Here is a 22362-nt window from a genome sequence, read left to right on the forward strand (position 1 = left end):
ATTATAAATAATTGCTCACATTATTCCGAACTTTTGAGAAACTCTTCCATGAGATAGACCTGTTCCGCAAATCAATTATAGTAATGACATGTTTACTAATAAGTAACGAGAATACGAAGAAAGATAATATAATAAAAAATAAAAGAGAATCGAATCAACTATCTTCTTTTGGTTGATATTAGTTGGTGTCGTAGAGTGAGGCTTTCGTCTCCCAAGAATCTTTGGATCAATGAATTTGTAACATAGGTTTATTTGCAAGATACATCACAAAGGATAAATTACAAAATCAAATCAAGTCCACGTAAATAATGAGATGGATTTAACAATAATGTTAATTATTTTATCTTACACAACTTCCAAATAGAAAAATATGTATCAAAAGCATATGATTAATGCAGTTCTCTTCCAATGAATACTTTGCCCGCCCTGCACAAATATTGACGCGGGAATCTGAGAATCTCGTTAAGCATAATTATCACGTTAATAATCGTAATTAGTCAACCTTATAAACAAACACTGAACTCGCCCGACCCGACTCAAATCCACGTCACTCTTCACTGTTTATTCTGCCACTTTTTTGTCTCTTTCTCTCTCTCTCTCTCTCTCTCTCTCTCTCTCTCTCACATACGACTTGTCGTCCTCAACGACGACGACGACCGAATCGCCTTGGCAATCTCTCTGAGCACAAACTTCTGAATCTTCCCAGTCGAAGTCTTCGGGAGCTCGTCCTTAAACACCACCGTTTTGGGCACCATGTAGTGCGGCAGATTTTCCCTGCAATACTCCATGATCTCCTTCTCCGTCGGCTTAGGGCTCACGTCACTTTTCAAGCTCACAAACGCGCACGGCGTCTCCCCCCAGAACTCGTCGGGCTTCGCCACCACCGCCGCTTCGTTCACAGCCGGATTCGCGTAGAGCACGGACTCAACCTCCACGCTGCTCAGATTCTCGCCCCCGGTTATAATAACGTCCTTGGATCTGTCCTTAATTTCCAAATAGCCATCGGGATGCATCACGCCCACGTCACCCGTAAAAAACCACCCGTTTTTCTTCAAACATTTTGCTGTATTCTCCGGGTCTTTGAAATACCCCAGCATCACGCACCCGCCTTTGAACACTATCTCCCCAATCTCCGACCCGTCTCGCTTCACTGGCGAACCCGAATCCGGATCCACCACGTCCACCTCCGTCATCCCAATCGTCCTCACCCCTTGTCTCGCTTTCAGCTTTGCTTTTTCCGTCATCGGGTATTTATTCCACTCCGGCTTCCAAGCACATGACACGACAACCCCACCCGTTTCCGTCAACCCGTAACCGTGGCAAACCAAGAACCCGATTGACTCGGCCCGAAGCAGGACGCTTGACGGCGGCGGGGCTCCACCAGTGAGGATGTGAACCGGGTGCGGGAGCGGGTCGGATATCGGGTGGTTGACGAGCATGTTGAGCACGACCGGCGCGGCGCACATGTGAGTGACGTTGTGGGCTCGGATTGAGCTGTAGATTTTGGGAGCGTCGAACTTGCGGAGGCAAATGTTGGTTCCACCCACTGCGGCCATGGCCCACGGGTACCCCCACCCGTTTGAGTGGAACATCGGCAAAGTCCACAGGTACACGCAGTGTTTGGGTACGGACCAGTCTATGATGGAAACCAAGGTGACGATGTACAAGCCTCTGTGGCTGTGCACGACGCCTTTCGGAGACGAAGTCGTTCCGGAGGTGTAGTTTAAAACCATCGGGGCCCACTCGCTAGCCGGCCGGACCCACTCGAACGACGGATTCCCTTTCCTCACTAGATTCTCGTAAGTGTCAAGGAAGTACTTATTATCAACGGCTGGGATCGGTGTTGAGCGGTGCTCATCATCGGTGATGAGGATGAGAAGTGGTTTTGGGAGGTGAGGCGGGAAGAGAGAGAGTGCTTGGAGGGTGAGAGAGACGGAGAGGTGGTCGACGAAGATGAGCTTTGATTCGCTGTGGCGCAGGATGATGGAGATGGTGTGGGCGTCGAGGCGGGTGTTGATGTTGTTGAGGATGGCCCCGGACATGGGGACCGCAAAGTGAAGCTCGTACATGGCTGGGGTGTTGGGGGCCACCACAGAGACCACCTGGGAGCGCTTGACGAGGGAGGAGATGGAGGAGGCCAGCTGGAGGCATCGACGGTGGGTTTGGGCCCAAGTGTAGGTGGTGGTAGTGGTGGTGGCGGTGTAGATGATGGATGGGCAGTTGCCGTTGACAACCGCTGCTCTTTCGAGGAGAGTGAGGGGAGTGAGAGGGCAGAGATTTGCAGGGCTTGGCTTCAACTGGTCCATTTTTGGGAGGTGTTTGAAATGGCGAGAGAGAGAGAGAGAGAGAGAGAGAGAGAGAGAGGATGAAGAGGTGGTGAGAGTGGTGGAAGGAGAGGGAGGTTTGCATTGGTTTTAAGTACACAAAAAGCTGAGGCTTTATCAGGATTGGGAGCTACCAACCTTCTGTCTGACTTTTTTTTATAGACATTCTCTTATTATGATAAGTGTCACTTTTTTTACACTCAAAATAGTATTAATGTCATTAATGCATCACACAAATTAGTTTTTATTTTCCAAGTTTACCCTTATTAAATGTATTTATGTTTTTTAATAACAATCTATTTTTTTTATAACTTTAATATCACCTTGTTAAAAATTAAATAAAAAAATAAAAACTGAAGTTTTTTTAAAATTTTAATTTTTCCAAAGAGAACGCGTAACAAAATAAAGATGATAACAATGTCATGAAACAAACTTTATTTTTATTATTTTTTTAAATATGACGTTTTTCTTATGTTTTTTATTATTATTTATTTTTTAACAATGTGCTAAAGAAGTTATATCAAAATTTGAATAAATTGAAGGAAATATAAAAGCCAATACATTTTAAAAGGGTAAATTTGAAAAACAAAAACTAAATTGTGTGATGCATTTAAGTATAAGGAAAATGACACTTAGCACAAAGAGAAGGGAAAAAGTACAAAAACAAAAGCTAGAGCTCCTATTAAGATTCAGACTTTATTAGGAGTTCGTACGGTCTTTCATTTAGTGGAGGTAGGGTCAAGGGTCAAGCTAGTACGTGAGGCCGGCTTGTGAATATTTTAAGAAAATAAATGAGGGTGGGAAAAATGGACCACTGGGGACCAAAACACGTGAAAACTAAAAACAAAAAAATGTTCGTTAAACGCAAAAAAGGGAAAATCAAAACGGAACAAAGGCATGGTTGTTGTTTGGGGGTTTTTAAAAAAAAAAAAAAAAAAAAAAGCAAGAAGATTCATCAAGACTCAAGAGTGTTGTAATTTCATATTTTGACAAGAAATAACACATGTTTGCAATTTTCTAGCCAAATAATTATTTATGTAGATGTAGATTAGGTGAATTGGTTAAGATAGTGTGTTCGTCTTTGAAATGTATATTAGAAAAAGAAGACTTCAAGGTTAAATTACATATTGTTAATAAGAATACCCCAACGCCATGTGATATTCGATCTATCGGTCATGAGTTTTTGTATATGTTGGAGCAAATGTCTTATTTTTCCGTTTGACATATTTTTAGTGAAGTCAACATAATGGAAGATAATTTAGTTAATTTTAGACATTTATATGATCATCCATGTATTTAGTTTTGTAATTTCCCTAGTGCCATTTTGTTCAAGTTAAAATTTAAGCTGTATGATTTTAGGATCCATTGTCATTGTAATATACTTTGTTAAAGACTCACAAGTATCATTAGGAGGTGGATATCTTTTTTACCTCTTTACTCTTCTCTAAGCAATCGTTCCTCCATGAACTATTGAATTCTGTTTAAATGATATATTTTGTTTGCCACACTGTTTATATGAGAGAAAGCGAGACCCAAAAAAGACAAAGGAGACAGAAAAGAGAGAAACAGGGGCGGAGGCTTGTTAAGGCCTGAAGGGGTCTGGGTCCTCCAAAATTTTGTCACAATTTAATATTTGGTCTTTGCTTTCTATTAGTGTAGGAAGTATACATAATAATTATTGTTTGTGGCTCCCTCACAATAAAGAAAGATGCATTTCTCTTTACAAGTAAAAGACTAGGTGATTTCTTCACAAAATAGAAAGACTAAAAGTGAATTTAGAGCCCACCAATATATTGATAAAAAATAAAAACATCCAATCAAATAAAATTTTAAAAAATAAGAAGTAGACTTTTATCCAAATAAAAAAAGATTGGAATTTTAATTTTTATTCCTATATGAAGCAACATGAACTTCGTTTGAAGCAGTCGCACACATCAAAAGGAAATAATTGAATTTGGTTGTTTGCTCTCCAACATCCTGCTTCAAATTTTTTAATTCCAAGTTAGATAACTTTACATAGTCATAGTTTTTATTCTTTGTTTATTTATTTTTTATGATAATACATTTGTATATGTTTATATGAGTGAAAATTTCTCACAGACTCTTTGATTATGTACATCGAAAGGAAAATTGCATAAAATTTTAGCATTGACTCAATCATAGATGGTTTTCGAGATATGATATATTGAAGAGTGTTATTTTAATACTAATTGAATAAACAATTATTTTCTATTTTTTATTTTTCCAAACATTGTTAAGGTTGAAAATTTGAAATTTTTTAATGTCTTGTTTGGTTTATATGTTGGCCCCCCAACACATAAATTCTTGGTTCCACCACAAGAGAGAAATACTGCCATGCAATGGATATAACACTTTTTGTTATTCTCAGCCAATAACGTAATGACATGTAGGATTATTTTTTCACATGTCTTTATGTTATTGGTCAAAAATAGCAAAATAATATTATCCCCGTTAGAAGAAATTTTTTTTGCACCACTAGCCATGCTTCTCCCACCTTTTTTTTATTTTTTTTATTTTTTTTATTTTTATCACCTTTCTTAGTTCGATCATTTTTCCCTCCTTGAAGCTCTTCTCAACATTTAAACGTAAACTCCATTATTTACTATTATAAAGAAAAAGATTTTGTCCTATTGTAATTTATATCCGGTGTTGTATTAAGATGGGCTTTCATTGTAACCAAAAATAAAAATAAAAAAATGTACTTCATGAAAAGGCAGCCTAAAAGGCAATTAATAAACGCAAACTTGGACCAAACATATCATGTTATCATGAACCTCGTTAAAAAGAGACACTTCAAGCACGGAGGTAATAAGTTGTACCATGAAACACATGAAACACATTGGACACAGACATCTTCCGAAACTTCATTTTGGACAAACGAGCAAGCAATATTGTCAGCCCAAAGGTAAGCCTAGCTATACAAACAATTTAACGAACACATGGCGTGCATTACTCAAAGACTCATGTGAAGCAAATTTGCACCAAAAACAAAGACATGTCAAGCCAGCCAGTACGTTACACATGGAAGGGAGGACATTTAATTAGAATACGCATGAATTGTTTGAGATATGTGTTTGTTCTGTTTAATATATTTTCTTAAAAAATATCTTATTTTACTTTTAAAAAAATTAATTACATAAAGTTGTGTCAGGTAAATGCACAAATTAATGTCAATCTTTCTTAATCTCCTGAAGTAGAACAACCCGATCAACAAACATTGAGTACGAGATGGGCTACAATTTGTAGGACCCAAGTAGGGTTTCTAGGCTCAGAGTTCGAGAGATATATCAAGAATTCTATAGTGAGGGCCTGTTTGTCCTTTTCTTTGTCCACCGCTCCTTTTGGCCGCCTACGGGGTTCGGCTTTGCTCATAGGAGCGGAGAGGCTTGCTTGAGCAACACCAATGCCTCGATTGGATGCGTCTCTTGGCTCGCAGAGAGGACTTCTTCAATTTCTGAATAAAATTGAAAGTTGAATCAGTTTGCCAAAAGCGAGCGGGCTTGATTGAGGCCCTGTATCTCAACTCTTCGTGACTCTGATTCATGGTGTTGCGTAGGCGTGCCACTATTGGGTATATGACCAGCCCAATAGATCTGGTGTGGATGGTTATGAATGATTAATCCTGATGAAGTTTGAGCGTCTCTTTTTGGACCTCTTCTCAAACCATTGTGCTCCAAGGGGGGTACTGACCTAGATTGATTCTTTTCTACGCCTCAGTTAAGAGGACTTCTGTAATAACCCAAACCTTAATTAATATTTAACTATTAAACTATTAAGAGAAAAGGGCACTTTTGCCCTTAGAATATTCTAGTAAAGGAAAAGTTGACTTTTTGACCGAGAAAAAATTTGACTATTCTACTTGTATCTTTGTGTAGAGCGCGACGAAACGAGTCCGTGGACTCGAATCGGAGTTATAACGAAGAAAATACGGTCAAAATACTTAGAAGAGCAAAGTGGTAATTTTTGAAATCAGGATTTTTAAAAAAAAAATCTGACTCTCTCTCTCTCTTCCCTCACTCTTCTTCCTCAGACCACAGCCCCCCCTCCCCTGTTTTTTTTTTTTCTAACCCGTCACCTTCAAACCTCCATAACCACCGCCACACTCCACTCCAATCAACGGGACCGGACCCAATCGAACCACCGCCGCTTCCTCTTCCTTTCCCGACTGGTCCCTGCCCTTGGAACAGCTATTTTTCGCTGGAAAAAGCTTGGAATCACGCCGGAGTTGATAGAACTTCCAAGCTTTCGTTCTCCTTCATCCGGCCACCAAATCGGACGAGTGAGGTATGGTTTTCTAGCTATTTTCCATGCTCTAGCTGTTGGTTGGGTAGGATTCCAGAAATTCCAAGCGTACATCGTTCGATTTTCCAATCTAGGTTTCAGTCGGTTTTGAAAGTGTGATTTCGGCCACTTTCGGCCACTTTTTGAGGTAGGTCCAAGAACAAAAGTGGTTCCAAAATGGGTGTTTTATCTAAGTTAGGAGTTTGGGCCTGCGGTTTGGAGTTTTTCCGGCCGCCATGAATTTCTCAAGCCACCCACACGCTGCTGGCGCGTGTGGCGGCGCGTGGGGCAGTTTGGTGGGGACCATACTCAGCCATAAAATGATCCTCGTGTCGTCACGAGCATGTAGGAATTCGCGGATCTTAATTTGGATAACGTATGAACCCTGAACAGATTTCGCATCTGGTGTGATTTCCGGGTTAAATGGGTTCGAACCGTTGTTCGTGCGTTTGTGACCAAACCAACCGTCCGTTTGAGACCAAACTCTTGGGACTTGTGTCCTAGGTTTAACGAAACATTAATGTGGGCATATGAGTAACTTTAATTGGATGCACGCACTTCTAGGAGTCAGGGGTCAGGATTTTATTTAAATATTTATATCGAGCAGTTTTATTAATATATATTATTATGATAATTGAATCAGCACCCGGGCACCAGTTGACCCGCAGGAAGGACCTTTAAAAGGTCCAGCGAGCTCGGACCAGTTGTGAGTGGACTTTTCTTTTATAAATGATTTTATGCAAATGAATTTCATTATTTGATCTTGAATAAGTTTTATTGATTATGGTTTTTCTAGCATGATGTGTTGAAGTTAAATATCTTTATTTATATGCTGCCTAGTTGAAAATGCTAAAAAGATGTGTAGAGTAAAGATTGAGATATATATCAGATAAAATGGCATCAGAGTTCTAGATTTAACAAAAATTCAGTTATTCATCAGACCTTTCAAAAATTTTATATTTTCTTAAGCCACCTTAGGTACCCAGTTATAGAAACAGTTGCCTTCGGTATATGTTGCCTTCGGATATGACGATGTCCACGGACATCCAGTTTGCCTTCAGTTTTGTCAGCGCGCTTGACATCTGCCTCACGAGTTTTGGGAATGCCCAGACCGTGGGAGCCAGGAATGCGGATCAAGTTGACTACGGTCCCCTGAATCCTGCTAGTTTGCGGCTCGGGTTGACTTTGTGTCACCGAGACCTGCCAGGGGAATTGACGGGTTATCAGGAATTGACAGAATTTAAGGGGTACACCTAGGTGGTAGTTTAAACTATTTTCAGTGCTTTTAAGAGTTTAAAAATGATATGAGTATGCTTGACATATATTTATATATTGAGTGCATTGATTTCAGTATGTATATGATTAAAAGAATGAATTAGTTTTGTATAACTGTTTTTTGAGTGGAGTTAGTATGTTCTTATGCTATTTTTTCTTAAAACTTTGTTTTTGGGTCCACTCACATTTTAAATGTTTTGCGCCCCCAGGTTGTAGACGTGCATCTGAAAGCCACCACAGGGCAGTTTCCGCTTCCTGCATCTCTTCAGCTTAGTGTAGGGTCCTTGACCCTCCAAATGTTCTTCTTGTAAATTAACTGGTATAGATGCTCTGATAATGCCCCTGGGCTCGAACTTTATTTTTGATTGTACATGTATTTACGCATGCTGGAAGTTGGGTTGTATTTATGCTCGTTTTGGCAGGTGAAATTTTGGGATTGAACAAATTACATGGGAGACTCTGCCGAATTTTCGCTAGAAGTCAAGGCTATTTTGAAATTAAGTTTGTAACCAGAAGGGCAACCAGGTTATTTGTGCTCGGCACCTGCCAGGTGTCGATCACGAACAGGGTTCGGCTCGGATTCCAAAGGGGAATTTGGGTCGGGTCCTGTCAACTTCAATATTTTTTCTGCTGCGAGTGTCAACCTGGCAAGTATGAACAGTACCTGAACAGGTAAGAGAGAGAGAGAGAGAGAGAGAGAGAGAGAGAGACCAAGATCGTAGTTAGTAAGACCATATCTGGGTTTTATCAACCAGTTTCAATATCTATATCGTCCTCAGGCTGGATTAATAGTTAACTCGGGCCCAGTGGTATAATTTAGGCCCAACTCAACTTCCTATCCCTCCTCTCATTACTATTTTATTCGGGCCCCAGTTCCCTTTAGGGCCCGAACGTTGTTTCTTTGGACTTTTATAAAGGAACGAAGGCGGGAATTTAATTTTACATGTTAAAATCATCTATAATTCGTTTTAGGCAATTAGATGAATTTATTTAAGACAATTTTCTGCAACTTATACCTGATCTAAGTGTAAACAAGACTGAATAACAGAACCTTCTTCAATTAAACCCATCAATCATTCTTAAATTCAAATTACAAAGCAAGGAATGAGAGACTGGAGATTTCTCAATCCAGTTAAGTGATTACATGAATTGAAACAGATTACTTTTAAAAGAAAATCAGATCATGAATATGGCAGAACAACGAGAGATAAACACAGGCGTTGTCGACTGGTTATCTAAAGAAAGTAGGCAGATTGTTATCTTTGAGAGTTGTCAAGTGTTTTTCAAGACGCTTGAGTGTGATTTTGGAGAAAGAGTCCTCTTCTTTTGAAGTAGAGCCTCTTTATTAATAGAGATGGAAGGAGCTCGTAATGATGGAAACTGCGAAAAGGCCTTTGGCTTGCGGTTCAAGGTCAGCTGTTGGTTTGTTGGTCTTAACCAGTTTATAGAGGGAATGATGGAGGGCTTCTGTCAGGAATCGTTGGTTTTCTTTATGAAGTTCTCTTGATTTGACTCCTTCGTACTTGAAGACCTGGCTGACAATTTGATCCTACTCTGGTTTTGGTGGCTTCTATACAGCTTGTTTTCTTGTTGGGAGAGAAGGAGGTCATGTAATAACCCAAAACAAAATATTTATAAAGAAAGAAAATATCTAAAAAAGTAAGGAAAATATCTTTTAGCAAAAAAACAATTTTACCCTCGCATTATTTAATAGGGAAAAAGTTGACTTTTTAATCGAGAAAGAATTTGGGAATTCCGCTTGCGCCATTACGTAGAGCACGGCGAAATGAGTCCGTAGACACGGAGTGGGCCCGAATCGGAGTTGTAACGAAAGAGTTATGGTCAAAAGAGTCTCAGTGGCATAACCGTAAATATTTTGAAGTTGCATCTATATAAACCCAGCAGCTCTTTCTCTCTCTGCGCGAAACGGGCCGCCGCCTTCCAGAGGCTTCTGGCGCCGCCTCTGAGCACCAATGGCCACGGGACCGGTGGCGTTGGAACCGCCATCGAGTCCCCTACCTTTTCAAACCAATCTCCACCCTTGGGCCGCCCTGAGTTGGCAGGAAAACCATGATTTCCGACGGAGGTTCCTTCGAAGCCACCCGAACTTCCAGCTCAACATTCTCCTTCGTTTCTCCACCAAATCGATCGATTAAGGTGTGGTTTCTAAACTATTTTTCATGTTCTAGCTGAGGGGTATGTGGGTCTCGATGGAATTTAGCTCTAAGGGGTTCGATTTTCGACTTGAAGTTTGGCCGGAACTTCGGCCGCTCGAAACTACTATTTCTGGTCACTTTTTGGGGGTTGTCCAAGAACAAAAGTGACTCGAAATGGGGTGTTTTACCCAGGGTAGGAGTTTGGAGTCTTGGTTCCGAGATTTTTTCGGCCACCCTGTATCGCTTTGGACACCCAAAGCTGCCTGCGCGTGCTGGAGCGCGTGGGCGAGTGTAGTGATGTAATTCTGTCCAGTTTTGTGACCCTCGTGTCGTCACGAGCGTGTGGGATTTCGCGGATCTCGATTCGGAGTCCGTTTGAGCCCCGAACGAATTTTCCATATCGCGCGATCCGTGGGTGCAGTGTCGTTAAATATTCGGATCGCGCTGAATTTCAGATATGTCGGTCTACACGATGTCATGATCGTGTAGGATTCGACGGATTACGAATCAGAGTCCCGGATACTCCGGAATCGCGAACCCTGGGGCTATGGTTTGGATTTTAAGCGATAACGCAATTTTAGCTAATCCGACCGTCCATTTCGGACCCAATTTGCAGAACACGGTTCCCTCTCTGTAAGGAACCTTCAGGGAAGCCCAGATTGGCCATCGAAGGTCGTGGACCCATGGGGTCCCGGGTCGGCCGATCAGGCAGTTTATCACTTAGTTGAGCATCGGACCTTCCCAAAACTCGTCCAAGTGTCTGAAAGGGCTAACGAGGGCATACGAGTAACTTGGAAGAAGATGCACGTATTTCTAGGAGCCGGGGGCAGGGGATTTAGTTGAAATTCTTTTTAGTCAGCAGTCTATTAATTTAATCTTTATGGGTAATCAGGCATCAGGAGCCCAAAAGGATTGCAAAAGAGACCTTCGAAGGGTCAAAGTAGCTTGGACCATCTGTGAGTGGACTTTCTTTCATGAATTATTTTATATAAATGAGTTATATAGAGGTTTTCCATAAATAAGATTTTATAAGTGATTTTATATTGATTTTATATAAAAGAGTTTTTATAAACGAGTTTATTTGACTAAATTCCTTATTTGATCTTGAGTAAGCTTTATTGTGTTTCCGAGCATGATTAATACAGAAATAGTTCTATAAGTTGTGTGCTGCTTACTTTTACATGCTTAAGAGTTATAGAATACAGATTTTGAGGCTTATGACAGAAGAAATAGCAGCACAACTTGAGATTTCAGTTGTTATTCAGATTTTTCTAAAGGATTTTATTTTAAAACCACCTCGTACCCATTAATTTTTGGTGATTACCCAGAGTTGGGCCGATGTCTACGGACATCCAGTCCGATTTCAGTTTATGTCAGTGCACTTGACTTTGCCTCACGAGTTTCGGGGACGCTCGGACCGTGAGTGCCAGGATTTGCGGCTCGGCAGACTTGGTGTCCCGAGACCTGCCAGGATTGCGGCTCGGCTGACTCTGTGTCCCCGAGACCTGCCAGGATTGCGGATCAGGCTGACTACGGTCCCCTGCATCCTGCCAGAGCGACTCGAGTTGACTTGGTGTCATCGAGGAATCTGCCGGCGGACAGGCTGATCATAGTCCCCTGATTTCGCCAGTTTGCGGCTCGGGTAGCCTGCGTGACGCCCGAGACCTGCCAGGGAATTGACGGATAAGACAGGGGTACAATTAGGTGGTAATTTTAAAGAATTTTAAGCTCTTTTATACAGTTATGACTTTCAGCTATTTTATACTAGCTTCTCTGATTTTTTAGGCATTGATACATTTATATAGTTTTGTTCAGTTATACAAGGTTTGAGTACAGTACTTTTAGACAAGTTTGGGTTCAGTGTTTTATACAAGCTTTGATTTCAGTGCTTTTGAATAAAATTTATCGAGCTTGAATATGATTTACATAGAATACTTTGAGTTTAGTATGCTTTAAATGAAGAGTACGTATTCAGCTTATTTAACGATTTTTATAGTGGGGGTTATTATGATTGTTAAACTGTTTTCAAGAACTCTTATGTTTGGTCCACTCACATCTTCAAACTGTTTTCACCCCCAGGCCGTAGAAGCACGCGGGATCCACCACCGGCCAATTATAGCTTCCGCACCAAGGTAGAGTTTGTAGAAGATCCTTGAAACCTTGAAAACTTTAAAGTATGCTCTGATATCTAGTATTAGTGGAAAAATGGAGCTGAGATCTGTTTCTTGAGAAGTTCTGGCTGTTGGGATGGTTTTACTGATTGTTTAACAGGTGAAAAATTTTGGGATTGGTCAAAATACAGGGGAGACTCTGCCGAAATTTCGGCAGAAGTCTAAGGGAATTTTAAAGAAAATTTGAAGCAAGAAGGGTAAAAAGGTCTTTTGTGCCCGACATTCGCCAGGTGTCGGACACGCACCGGACTTGGCTCGAATTCCAAAGCGAAAATTGGGTCGGGTTCTGTCAGGTCAAGTCGTCATTAATGGTGATAATCCACTTCAGCCTCCCACGTGGGCCTAGAAAACACGTTTGCCGATTTTAACCTTTAGTGCTAGATAAGGATCTCATCCTTTACAATTTGGGCATTCTTATTGATTTATACCAAAAAAAAGCCCGTTAGGAAAAAGATGACTCTTTAAGAAAAGACAAGTGTTAATGGGCCTGCTTTTTCCTTTAAAATATTCTTTTTGACCCGTTAGACCATTTTTGGTCTATTTACCAAAACTGGATACAAACAGGGCCTTATATATGGCTCTTATATAAGGTCTTATCTCTTAATCGTTGGATCAAATTAGTCAGTCGTTGGATCAAATTAGTTAGCCTGATCCAACAGTTAAAATATAAGACATCACCTAAGGGCCATAAATAAAGCCCTTACTATAGAATGACTTATCTGATTTGGGCCCTACTAAATTATTGACTGCTTCCTTCCACTAACAAGAATGTCATTTTTAAGGATGATGATGCCTAAAATTCGATCAACTTTAAATATGTGAGATGCATGTGCCTTTGACATATAAGTGGGCTGGTCCAAAGAAAAGGGGACAAAAAGAGTCCTCATCAAAGTATGTAATTAGTCTTCGTTTTATAGGTGATGGAGAGTCCTCAACTTCTTGGCATTTCTTCGTAGCCATACGTTAAGGTGATAGCCTAAATTATTGACTCACTTCCTTTCACTAGTTGGGATAACAAGAATGACATTTTGGGGACAATGTTGATGCCTAAAATTCAATCAACTTTAAATATGTGAGATGCGTAGAGTCCTCACTTGCTACAACATTTCGAGTGAGACTTATTGGCATTACTTCATGGCAATACGTTAAGGTGATAGCCTATCAAAGTGTGGCACGCGGTTAGTATGGCTGAGTTGGTTGTTGGGTCAGTTATGGTAAAATATTTTCATGTTGCTCTCGTAGGTTCTAAGTGATTTTAGGAATTCAAGAGTAAATGGAGATCTTCAAACAAGTAAGCTAATGGAGATCTTCAAAAATTTGGTAAACTAATATGGTCAATTTTGTTTTGTGTGTCCAATAGCATTATTGATTTTTTTATCGACAATTAAATTCATTTAATACCCTGTTGAAGTAATTTTGCAATTTTCTGTTTCATGGACCACCTTCCTTGCTGCAGTAAACCGACATTCAACTTTTACAGCGTTCTTATATTTCATTTTCTTTCTCCATCAAGCCTCGTCGTGATCAAGGTTTCGTACACAACCGGAAAATGAGGAATATTAAATCATACGTGAATTTGAAAATTCACAGAAAATTACACGTACATGAAACGATATGTATCACCTTGTCGTACCTAAGCAAAATCTCCCCCATCATAATCAAATCATTATCGTTCCTTTAATTAATTAAATTAATTGACTAATTACATCCTGCTCACCCTGCTGCTGGACGACCCAATCTCCTTGGCAATCTCTCTGAGCACAAACTTCTGAATCTTCCCAGTCGACGTCTTCGGCAGCTCCTCCTTAAACACCACCGTTTTGGGCACCATGTAGTGCGGCAGCCTCCCCCTACAATACTCCATCATCTCCTTCTCCGTCGGCTTAGGGCTTACGTCACTCTTCATGCTCACAAACGCGCACGGCGTCTCCCCCCAAAACTCGTCAGGCTTCGCCACCACCGCAGCTTCGTTCACCGCCGGGTGCGTATACAGCACCGACTCAACCTCCACGCTGCTCAGATTCTCGCCCCCGCTTATAATTACGTCCTTTGATCTGTCCTTAATTTCCAAATAGCCATCGGCGTGCATCACCCCCACGTCACCGGTGTAAAACCATCCGCCTTTCATACACTTGACCGTCCCCGATTGGTCCTTCAAATACCCCAGCATCACAGACCCTCCTTTCAAAACGACCTCCCCAAGCGACAAACCGTCGCGTTTCACACTCCGCCCCGAGTTCGGATCCACCACGTCCATTCGAGTCAGCCCAACCGTTCTCACTCCTTGCCTCGCCTTTAGCCTCGCTCTTTCACTCGCAGGCAACAAATTCCACTTCCCCTTCCACGCGCACGACACCACTAGCCCCGCCGTTTCGGTCAACCCGTACCCGTGGCTCACCACGAACCCCATCGATTCGGTCCGGAGCAGAACCGCTGCTGGTGGCGGAGCTCCAGCTGTCAAGATCTGAACAGGGTTCTCGAGCTTTTCGGTTCCGGGAGGGACGTTTGTGAGCATGTTGAGCACCACGGGTGCGCCGCACATGTGAGTTACACGGTGTCGTTTAATCACGGCGTAGATGATTTGGGCGTCGAATTTGCGGAGGCATATGTTGGTTCCGCCAAGGGCCGCGATCCCGTACGGGTAGCTCCAGCCGTTGGCGTGGAACATGGGTAGGGTCCACAAGTAGACCGGCTGTTTGTGAACGCCCCAATCGATCAGGGAATCGATGGCCATGATGAAGACGCCTCTGTGGCAGTGAACCACGCCCTTCGGCGACGACGTGGTGCCCGATGTGTAGTTGAGGGTCATCGGGTCCCACTCGCTGGTCGGCGGAACCCACTCGAAGTCCTGATCGCCTCTCTCGATCATGTCCTCGTACATGCAGAGGAAACGATCAAGCGGTGTGCGTTGGGGTGCGTCAGCATCGTCGGCAATGAGGACGAGGAGAGGTTTCGGGGTGTCAGGCGGGAAGAGAGAGATGGCGTCGAGGACGAGGGATCGCGATTGGTGGTCGACGAAGACGAGTTTTGATTCGCTGTGGCGCAGGAGTATGGAGATGGTGCGGGTGTCGAGGCGAAGGTTGATGGTGTTAAGGATAGCGCCGGACATGGGGACGGCGAAGTGGAGCTCGTACATGGCGGGGGTGTTGGGAGAGAGAACAGACACCACGTGGCGACTCTCGATGCCGAGCGATGATATAGAGGAAGCGACTCGGAGGCATCGACGGTGGGTCTGCGTCCATGTGTAGGTGGTATCGTTGTAAATAAGAGAGGGGCAGTCACCGTAGACGGTGGCAGATCTTTCTAGAAAGCTGAGGGGAGTAAGAGGAGATGAGTTTGGAGGGGAGGGCTTCAGGTCTTCCATTATTTTCAGTTAAGTGTCATCAGAGTGCGTTTTGTTAGATATAGAGATAAGGCCAACAATAAAATATTTTGGAATTTTGAAATTTTGCAAGGGTAGTCATATCAATCCTCTTTCGCGGCTGCCAGCTTGTCTTTCTCTATATAGAAATATGAAATATGAAATATGGACTTGCCCATGCCATCAGAAAGGATAGATTAGAATATGAAATATGGAAATATTTAACTAACAACTTTTACGGCGGCAAAGTTTGGCATTGTTATACTGTAAAAATAATTCATATTAAATTTGTTGTGAAAAAAATTTGTTGTAAGAGAAAACAGTTTGGCTTTTAGTAAATTTTTTGTTAAAAGCGTCGTTGGTACCGATTCTCATATAATTAAAAAATAATTCCCGCATAATCAGAAAATGAAAGCACCTCATTAGCTACTTTTCTTTATAGCTTTCTCTCATAACAATTTTTAACAATAAGTGATTTTTTTCATAGTTTACCAAACAGGCTGGTCTTCCTAATTTTTTTTTTAAAAATCACTTATTACCTTAAATAAGCAATGCCAAACGGGCACTTACATGAATCCCTAAGCCTCTCCTCCTCCCTCAACCTCTCTTCCATCTCAACTCAATATCTCTCACTCTCAGAGCCAGTTTGGCATTGATGTGTTGTGAAAATAATTGCTGTCAGATTTGTTGTGAGAGAAATCATCTGTGAGATAAAGCAGTTTGGTGTTTGGTAAATTTTTTGCTAAAAGTGTTCTTGGTATTGATTTTACGCATAATCATAAAATGATTACCGCATAATCATTAAACTCAGCGCCTCTGCAAAACTGATTCATGCATAATCAGAAAATGAAAGCACCTCATTAGCTGCTTTCCTTTATAGCTTTCTCTCATAGCAATTTTTAACAATAAATGATTTTCTCACAGCTTACCAAACGGGTTGGGCTTCTCAAATTTTTTTTTAAAATCACTTATTACCCTAAATAAACAATGTCAAACTAACACTCAATCTGTCTGTCTCTCACCGAAACCAACCACCTTCATTTTTTTGTTGACAAAAAAACAAAAAAACCACCTTCATTTTTTAAAATTATTATATCCAAAAATGTATTTTTAATACTTACCCGTTGGAGTTCCCAAGGGAATCCTTTCACTGCCCAAAGAAACACAAAAATACGAGCCTTCACTTATTTTCTTATCCTTCCCCTCTCTTTTCCTTCTCTCTCCCCTCCCTCCTCTGTTTGATCTCCGGTTTTTACACTTCACATCTTTGTTCTCAGTTTTTTTTCGCATATTTGTTATACCACAAAATCCAACCGCACTTCATGACAACCGTCATCCCCGGTAACCGCAATTATGCGGTTCGGTGGTGATTCATATTTTGGCTATACCGCAATCATTCGGTCGGTTTTCGAATTGCAATCACCCCTAATTTTAATTTAGCTGTAAAAAAAAAAACAGTATAGTTCTAGTTGAGGGTAAAAAATCCGGGCGTATAGTATCCAACTAGTTGAGGGTAAAAATATGATAGTATTTCGCCTAGCCCAAAGGGCTTAGCCACATAGGCGTGCTTGGCCCGATATTTTGAAATCTTCATCCGTCTCGAAAAAAGTGACTAAGCCCAATTGGCCGAATTCTATGCTGCCCTGACCCAGTGATATACCATAACCATATGCATTACTCGTCCATGATGTAAAGTAAAGGATCTTAAATGATTTTGGCGTGTAGGTGTTATTGGGTTTAATTTTAAGGGCATCTAATTCTATTCTGATGAGTTTTTTTGTTTTTTTGGCTATATTTTAAATTTATTCTAAAAGTCTACATTTATGAAATTAAGGACTAAATTTTGTCTATAAACAATTAAAACTCTTCTTGTGGTTCGATTGACAATGATAATATGGTGGCTTTGCTTTGATTTTCTTTCTTCTATTTATATTGTATATAAGTTATAATATTTCGCAACCATTTAAAAGAAAATTGCACAAATACTCTCTGAAATATTAGGACTGTATATTTGCCACCAATAATATTTTTTGACAATTTGCAAGCCAAACTTCACGTTTGGTTTGCTTTCCTTTCTTAGCACACGGAAGTTAACTTCACAATCTCCTCATAGCAATTAGTTTTTCCTATTATAAATCGGATTGTATTCATATCTATATTATTTTCTACCTTAAATAGATTTTCTGTATTAGTATAAATAGGGACTTTGTGTAATATGTTTATATTCTCTACAAAGTTAAGTTCAGTCTAAAAGTATTTGCTTATTTATTGTTTTAGAGTGATTAAGTAAGAGCGAGGTCGAGTTCTGAAAAGTAAAACAGTAAATAAGCCAAAAGTATATTCTTTTGAGGGTCCGTGGCATAAAAATTTCTAGACAACCTTCAAAATGACACACAAAGCCCTATGTAACGGACTCGAATTTGTTTGAATTTTTTTTTTTGTGTGGACAAATTGCTCGAATTTGTTCGAATGGTTTATTCTGTTATTGTGCTTACCCTACCCCTAGAGTGGATGTCTCTATCGAAGGGAAAGCGTCGGAATTAAATTACGGGAAAGTTGAGCAGGGAGACTTACAGGCGAAGGAAGCGATTACCTGCCTCCCTTGCCCCCATTCATTTTCAGTTTCTTCTCTGATTCAATTTCAGTTTTTATAAGTTGAGAGAATTTCAAGCGAAAGCAGCAGAAGCAGCCGGTGGAGAAGGAATGGGGGTGCTCTCAAACAAGATCCAGAGGGATCAACTCAGACCTGGAGATCATATTTATTCCTGGAGGCGCGCCTACCTCTATGCCCATCACGGTTCTCTTCTCCTTTTCCCCCTGATTTTTTATTTTTATTTTTATTTTTATTTTTCATTATTATTATGTATTTCATGTTCGTGATTTTCTGATGTCGTTGTTTTGGATGGATTTTCAATTTTGTATATATCTTTGTTGTTCGGTCTTATGGAAATGAATCTTGAGTAAAGACTATTTTTTTCTTCTTCTTTTTGAGTACAACAGTAAGATAAGACTATTGTGAATAGACATACAATAGCATATGAGCATTGATTTATTGATCTTTTGTTTGTACGAATTGAACTAAAGAAATGTCACAGTGACTGTAGGTGACAATGGCGATCTGTTTGTATTTTAGCCATTGTCTCACTCAGAGCATGGAAAATACGTCGAATCGCCAATTGTTATGTCCCTAAATTTGTTCCCAAAATGTGTGGTTTGATTTTAAATAGATTCATAATATGATATTCACCGCCTCCTCCCCCTCCACAAGAATAATCCTGGGGTTGGAGTATGAACCTATTGTTTGGATTGATAGGAATGACCTAGATGAATCGACTACCTCTGAAGAGGTTGTTTGTTGAAGTTAATAAGTTTTGTTTGAAGCAGGTACAAAAGGAGTGTTGACATCTTAGTTCTTTACCTCTGCATCTGTAATTTTTATGGGTGAAAACAATTTAGCACAGTTTCTTTCCCTCGGCATCCATTATAATTTAGTTTTTCTTCTTTGTAGTTTTCACCTGTTTTCCTTAATTGTCTATGAGGAGAACCTTTGTGTTTTGACATTTAAATGCTGCATTTAGGTCACCACGGCATTGCTGATAATTTATCTGCTATGTGATATCAGGGATATATGTCGGTGAGGGAAAGGTTATCCACTTCACTCGGGGAGCTGGCCAGGAAATTGGCACAGGAACTGTGTTAGACCGCATCATTTTCAGCTCCTCCCCATCCCATTCCCCGGACAATCCCTGCCCAAAATGCGGTGATCAATCAAGTCTTGACGGTGTCATGTCTTCTTGCATAGATTGTTTTCTATCTGGCGGTGATCTCTACCTCTTTGAATATGGTGTCAATGCTGCTTTCTTTATTGCCAAAGCTAGAGGGGGTACCTGTACGCTTGCTGCGTCTGACCCACAACAAGATGTCCTTCATCGTGCTTTTTATCTTCTCCAGAATGGTTTTGGTAGTTATGACATTTTCAAAAACAACTGTGAAGACTTTGCAATATATTGCAAAACAGGTTTGCTCGTGTACACTAGCATTAGTGTGGGCAGGAGTGGACAGGCTGCTTCCTTTTTAGCAGCTGCAAGTGCTGTTATTTCTTCACCGCTTCGATTTTTGACTACTAGTTTTACTGGTCTGGGTGCTGTTGGTTGCGGCATGTATTGTGTCAGCCGATTGGTTTCTGATATCGGAATACGTCGTGATGTTAAAAAAATTCCAGTGGAGAGACTTACTGCTCCGTGTGGCCTAGATGAGGCAGAGTTTGCGACCGAAGTGGTCAAGACAGATTAATTTGTGTGCATAAACCGAAGTTGTATGGCTTGAAGGGGTTTGTTTCTGTTGATTGTTGTATTATGCATGGAGTGTTTCCATGAACATTTTATGATTGCTTGTATTAAGGCGGACGTTGCCATGATCAATGTGCCTGCTCTTCTTTTGAACTTTTTTTTTCCAGAAAAAATATGCTCTTCATTTTATAACCATGGATAATTTGTTCGTTTGTTGGTTGGTTTATTTTACAAGGCAATTGTTAAGTTGTAAGTCTTATGCACTTCATGTACTTTGTTCATTTACTTCATTTTTCCTTTAACCGTGGCATTAAGACCATCATGAACAGGCCGGTCAAGAAAGACCAATACTAGAATTTTCAGGAGTTCAAGGAAGCCTTGCTCTTTAAGTTCTCCCCCTGCTTCTCGGCTTATGTAGAAACAAGCACCATAGACAAAATTGTTCAATATCGATAGCTGTTGTTTAATCATATAATTACAACAAATACACGGATGGGAAGAAATCCTGTTGTGTCACAAAAAAAGTCCATAATCAACATCCAAAATACCAAATGTCAATCCAACAATGAGATTTCCAGCTAGTACGGCCAAAAACCACCTCCACCTGGCTTTTTTACGAGAATCTGACTGTATTCCGGCCTCGATGTCTGCAGTTTACACATTCAAATGTTAAGATGCTGGTCACAAAAAAGTCAAGTTTTCTATATATATATATTTTGAGTCTTTTTACACAATAATAAAACTTAAGAGCTTAAGGATTAAGTATTGGGGTGAACAAAGAAAAGTGTGGGATTAAAATAGAAAAACTAAAAAATTAAACCATTTCAATTGAGATGGAAAGAAAAAAAAAAAGGGAAGAACATGAACTAAGTCACTGTCGTGTGCATTAAGCTTCCGTCTTGGAAGGTTTAGAAACATCTATAACTCAAAACATCAAGATACTTAAAATCAGATTGTTCGCCAAAAGACACTAAAAGCAGGTTGAAACAGCAAAGAGGATCCTTAAAGTGGCCCTTCTTTATATCACAAATCATATAACCTTGTTGGTATGTAAGTGAAGGTTCAGAAGATCAAATAGTTGTTTCATTTTCACCTGGTGCATTTGCTGGTTGTTTTTACCCTTTACTTTTTCAAGGGTTTCTCATACCAATTTTTGTTCTGGTCTCTAATTAATACAAGCTGGTAATCCAATAAGCATCAACTTCAATAAATTTCTATAGTAGCTTAATCATCAAGCATTGGGTGAAAATAAGCAATATTACCTTCCATCCAATGATTCAATCAGGTTCTCAAAATATTTTTAATTTGTTAATAAAGTTTAGCAGTGAATTTAAAGTATAGGGATTAAAATGTGATGTATTCAGAATTTGTTCCTAGGAGGGGTGGATTTTCATTGTTTCTTTGCTGGGTTTTTGTTTACGTTTTCATAAATGAAACGTCTGTGATCACATCAGATTTTGGCTTAGTTGTACTGGGTATAGGTTTCCTTGAGATGGCCAGGGAATTTTGTTCTTTATATGCACTTGCAATTAACTTTTTAGCTTCCTAGAAATGCATATGCCTAGCTTCCTTCCTTACTTATGTCAAACCTCCATTTCAGCTACTCCATGTGACGGGGCTTGCTACGCTAGCCTAGCTAGAAAAGGAGCCATTTCTTAACTAACTTCTAGAGCAAACTACAATTGCGAGGTTGAAAGAAGAGTTCCGAGGTTGAAAGATCAAATTGGGGGTGTAAGGACTGTGGAAATTATCATATGAATGGCCACTTAGGTAAAGAAACAAACTTTGAATACTACCAAACCTTAATAGGACCCAAGGTTTCTGATTTAAGCTTTTCTTATGTTCATCCATAACTCTGAGTCAGAATAACTCGTCTAAAAAACCTCCAAAAGTTTCATTTAATTTCATCACATACCCCAAAAGTTTTATTTGGCAAGTTCAATAAAAAAAAAAAAGTTACCAAATTGCAAGAATCTGTATATTTCAATCGTTGTGTAAGATTCACATATCGCATGAGGTGATTAGCAATATGAACAGAATCAATTTCAAGAATCGAAATTACTTTATCAACCAAACAACAGAATATAACGAGAATTGGGAAACCTAAAAGCATGGATTATAAGAAGAGAAAGATAACTTACGAGATCTTTGAAAACGAGGAACGCGATCACGAAGAAAAGAACAAACAGGATTTCAAACTCGGCGAATTTGACGAACCCAAAGACCGACTGAACCCACCGAGTCAATGCCGACTCGTTCGAATTCCTGCTCCCGACTCGCTTCCCCATCTCTCTTGCTCCTCCTCTGTCTCTTCTGCCTTCGTTTGCCTTGGTAGTTGGTAGTAAAGGGGTTCGGGTCCGACAGCTCGAAGATGGCATTGATTTTCACGGGTTTCGTTTTATTTTAGAGAAATAAAAAAATAAAAAAAATAAAACAGAAAAGTCAGATTCTGAACAAAAAGATAAAAAATAATGGTCAATTTGT

At 40.3% G+C, this 22362-nt stretch overlaps 4 protein-coding genes across 4 annotated transcripts; 1 reads left to right on the forward strand and 3 right to left on the reverse strand.

Annotated features, from left to right (window-relative positions):
- Positions 1-294: 294 nt before the first annotated feature.
- LOC117622776 (probable acyl-activating enzyme 6) lies at positions 295-2381 on the reverse strand. Its single transcript, XM_034353549.1, has one exon. The coding sequence runs from the start codon at positions 2304-2306 to the stop codon at positions 621-623; it is 1686 nt and encodes a 561-aa protein (XP_034209440.1). The 5' UTR covers positions 2307-2381; the 3' UTR covers positions 295-620.
- An 11394-nt stretch (positions 2382-13775) lies between these two features.
- Positions 13776-15641, reverse strand: LOC117622487 (probable acyl-activating enzyme 5, peroxisomal). Its single transcript, XM_034353164.1, has one exon. The coding sequence runs from the start codon at positions 15590-15592 to the stop codon at positions 13931-13933; it is 1662 nt and encodes a 553-aa protein (XP_034209055.1). The 5' UTR covers positions 15593-15641; the 3' UTR covers positions 13776-13930.
- A 2387-nt stretch (positions 15642-18028) lies between these two features.
- Positions 18029-20090, forward strand: LOC117621846. Its single transcript, XM_034352390.1, has 2 exons — positions 18029-18386; positions 19212-20090. The coding sequence occupies exons 1-2, from the start codon at positions 18293-18295 to the stop codon at positions 19880-19882; spliced, it is 765 nt and encodes a 254-aa protein (XP_034208281.1). The 5' UTR covers positions 18029-18292; the 3' UTR covers positions 19883-20090.
- Positions 20091-20308: 218 nt separating this feature from the next.
- On the reverse strand, positions 20309-22267 carry LOC117621847. Its single transcript, XM_034352391.1, has 2 exons — positions 22020-22267; positions 20309-20525 (listed from the first exon to the last, which is right to left on the reverse strand). Exons 1-2 carry the CDS (start codon positions 22254-22256, stop codon positions 20457-20459), a joined length of 306 nt encoding a protein of 101 aa, XP_034208282.1. The 5' UTR covers positions 22257-22267; the 3' UTR covers positions 20309-20456.
- Positions 22268-22362: the final 95 nt, after the last annotated feature.

The sequence above is a fragment of the Prunus dulcis genome, chromosome 3 (genome assembly GCF_902201215.1).
Source record: "Prunus dulcis chromosome 3, ALMONDv2, whole genome shotgun sequence".
NCBI classification, from domain to species: domain Eukaryota; kingdom Viridiplantae; phylum Streptophyta; class Magnoliopsida; order Rosales; family Rosaceae; genus Prunus; species Prunus dulcis.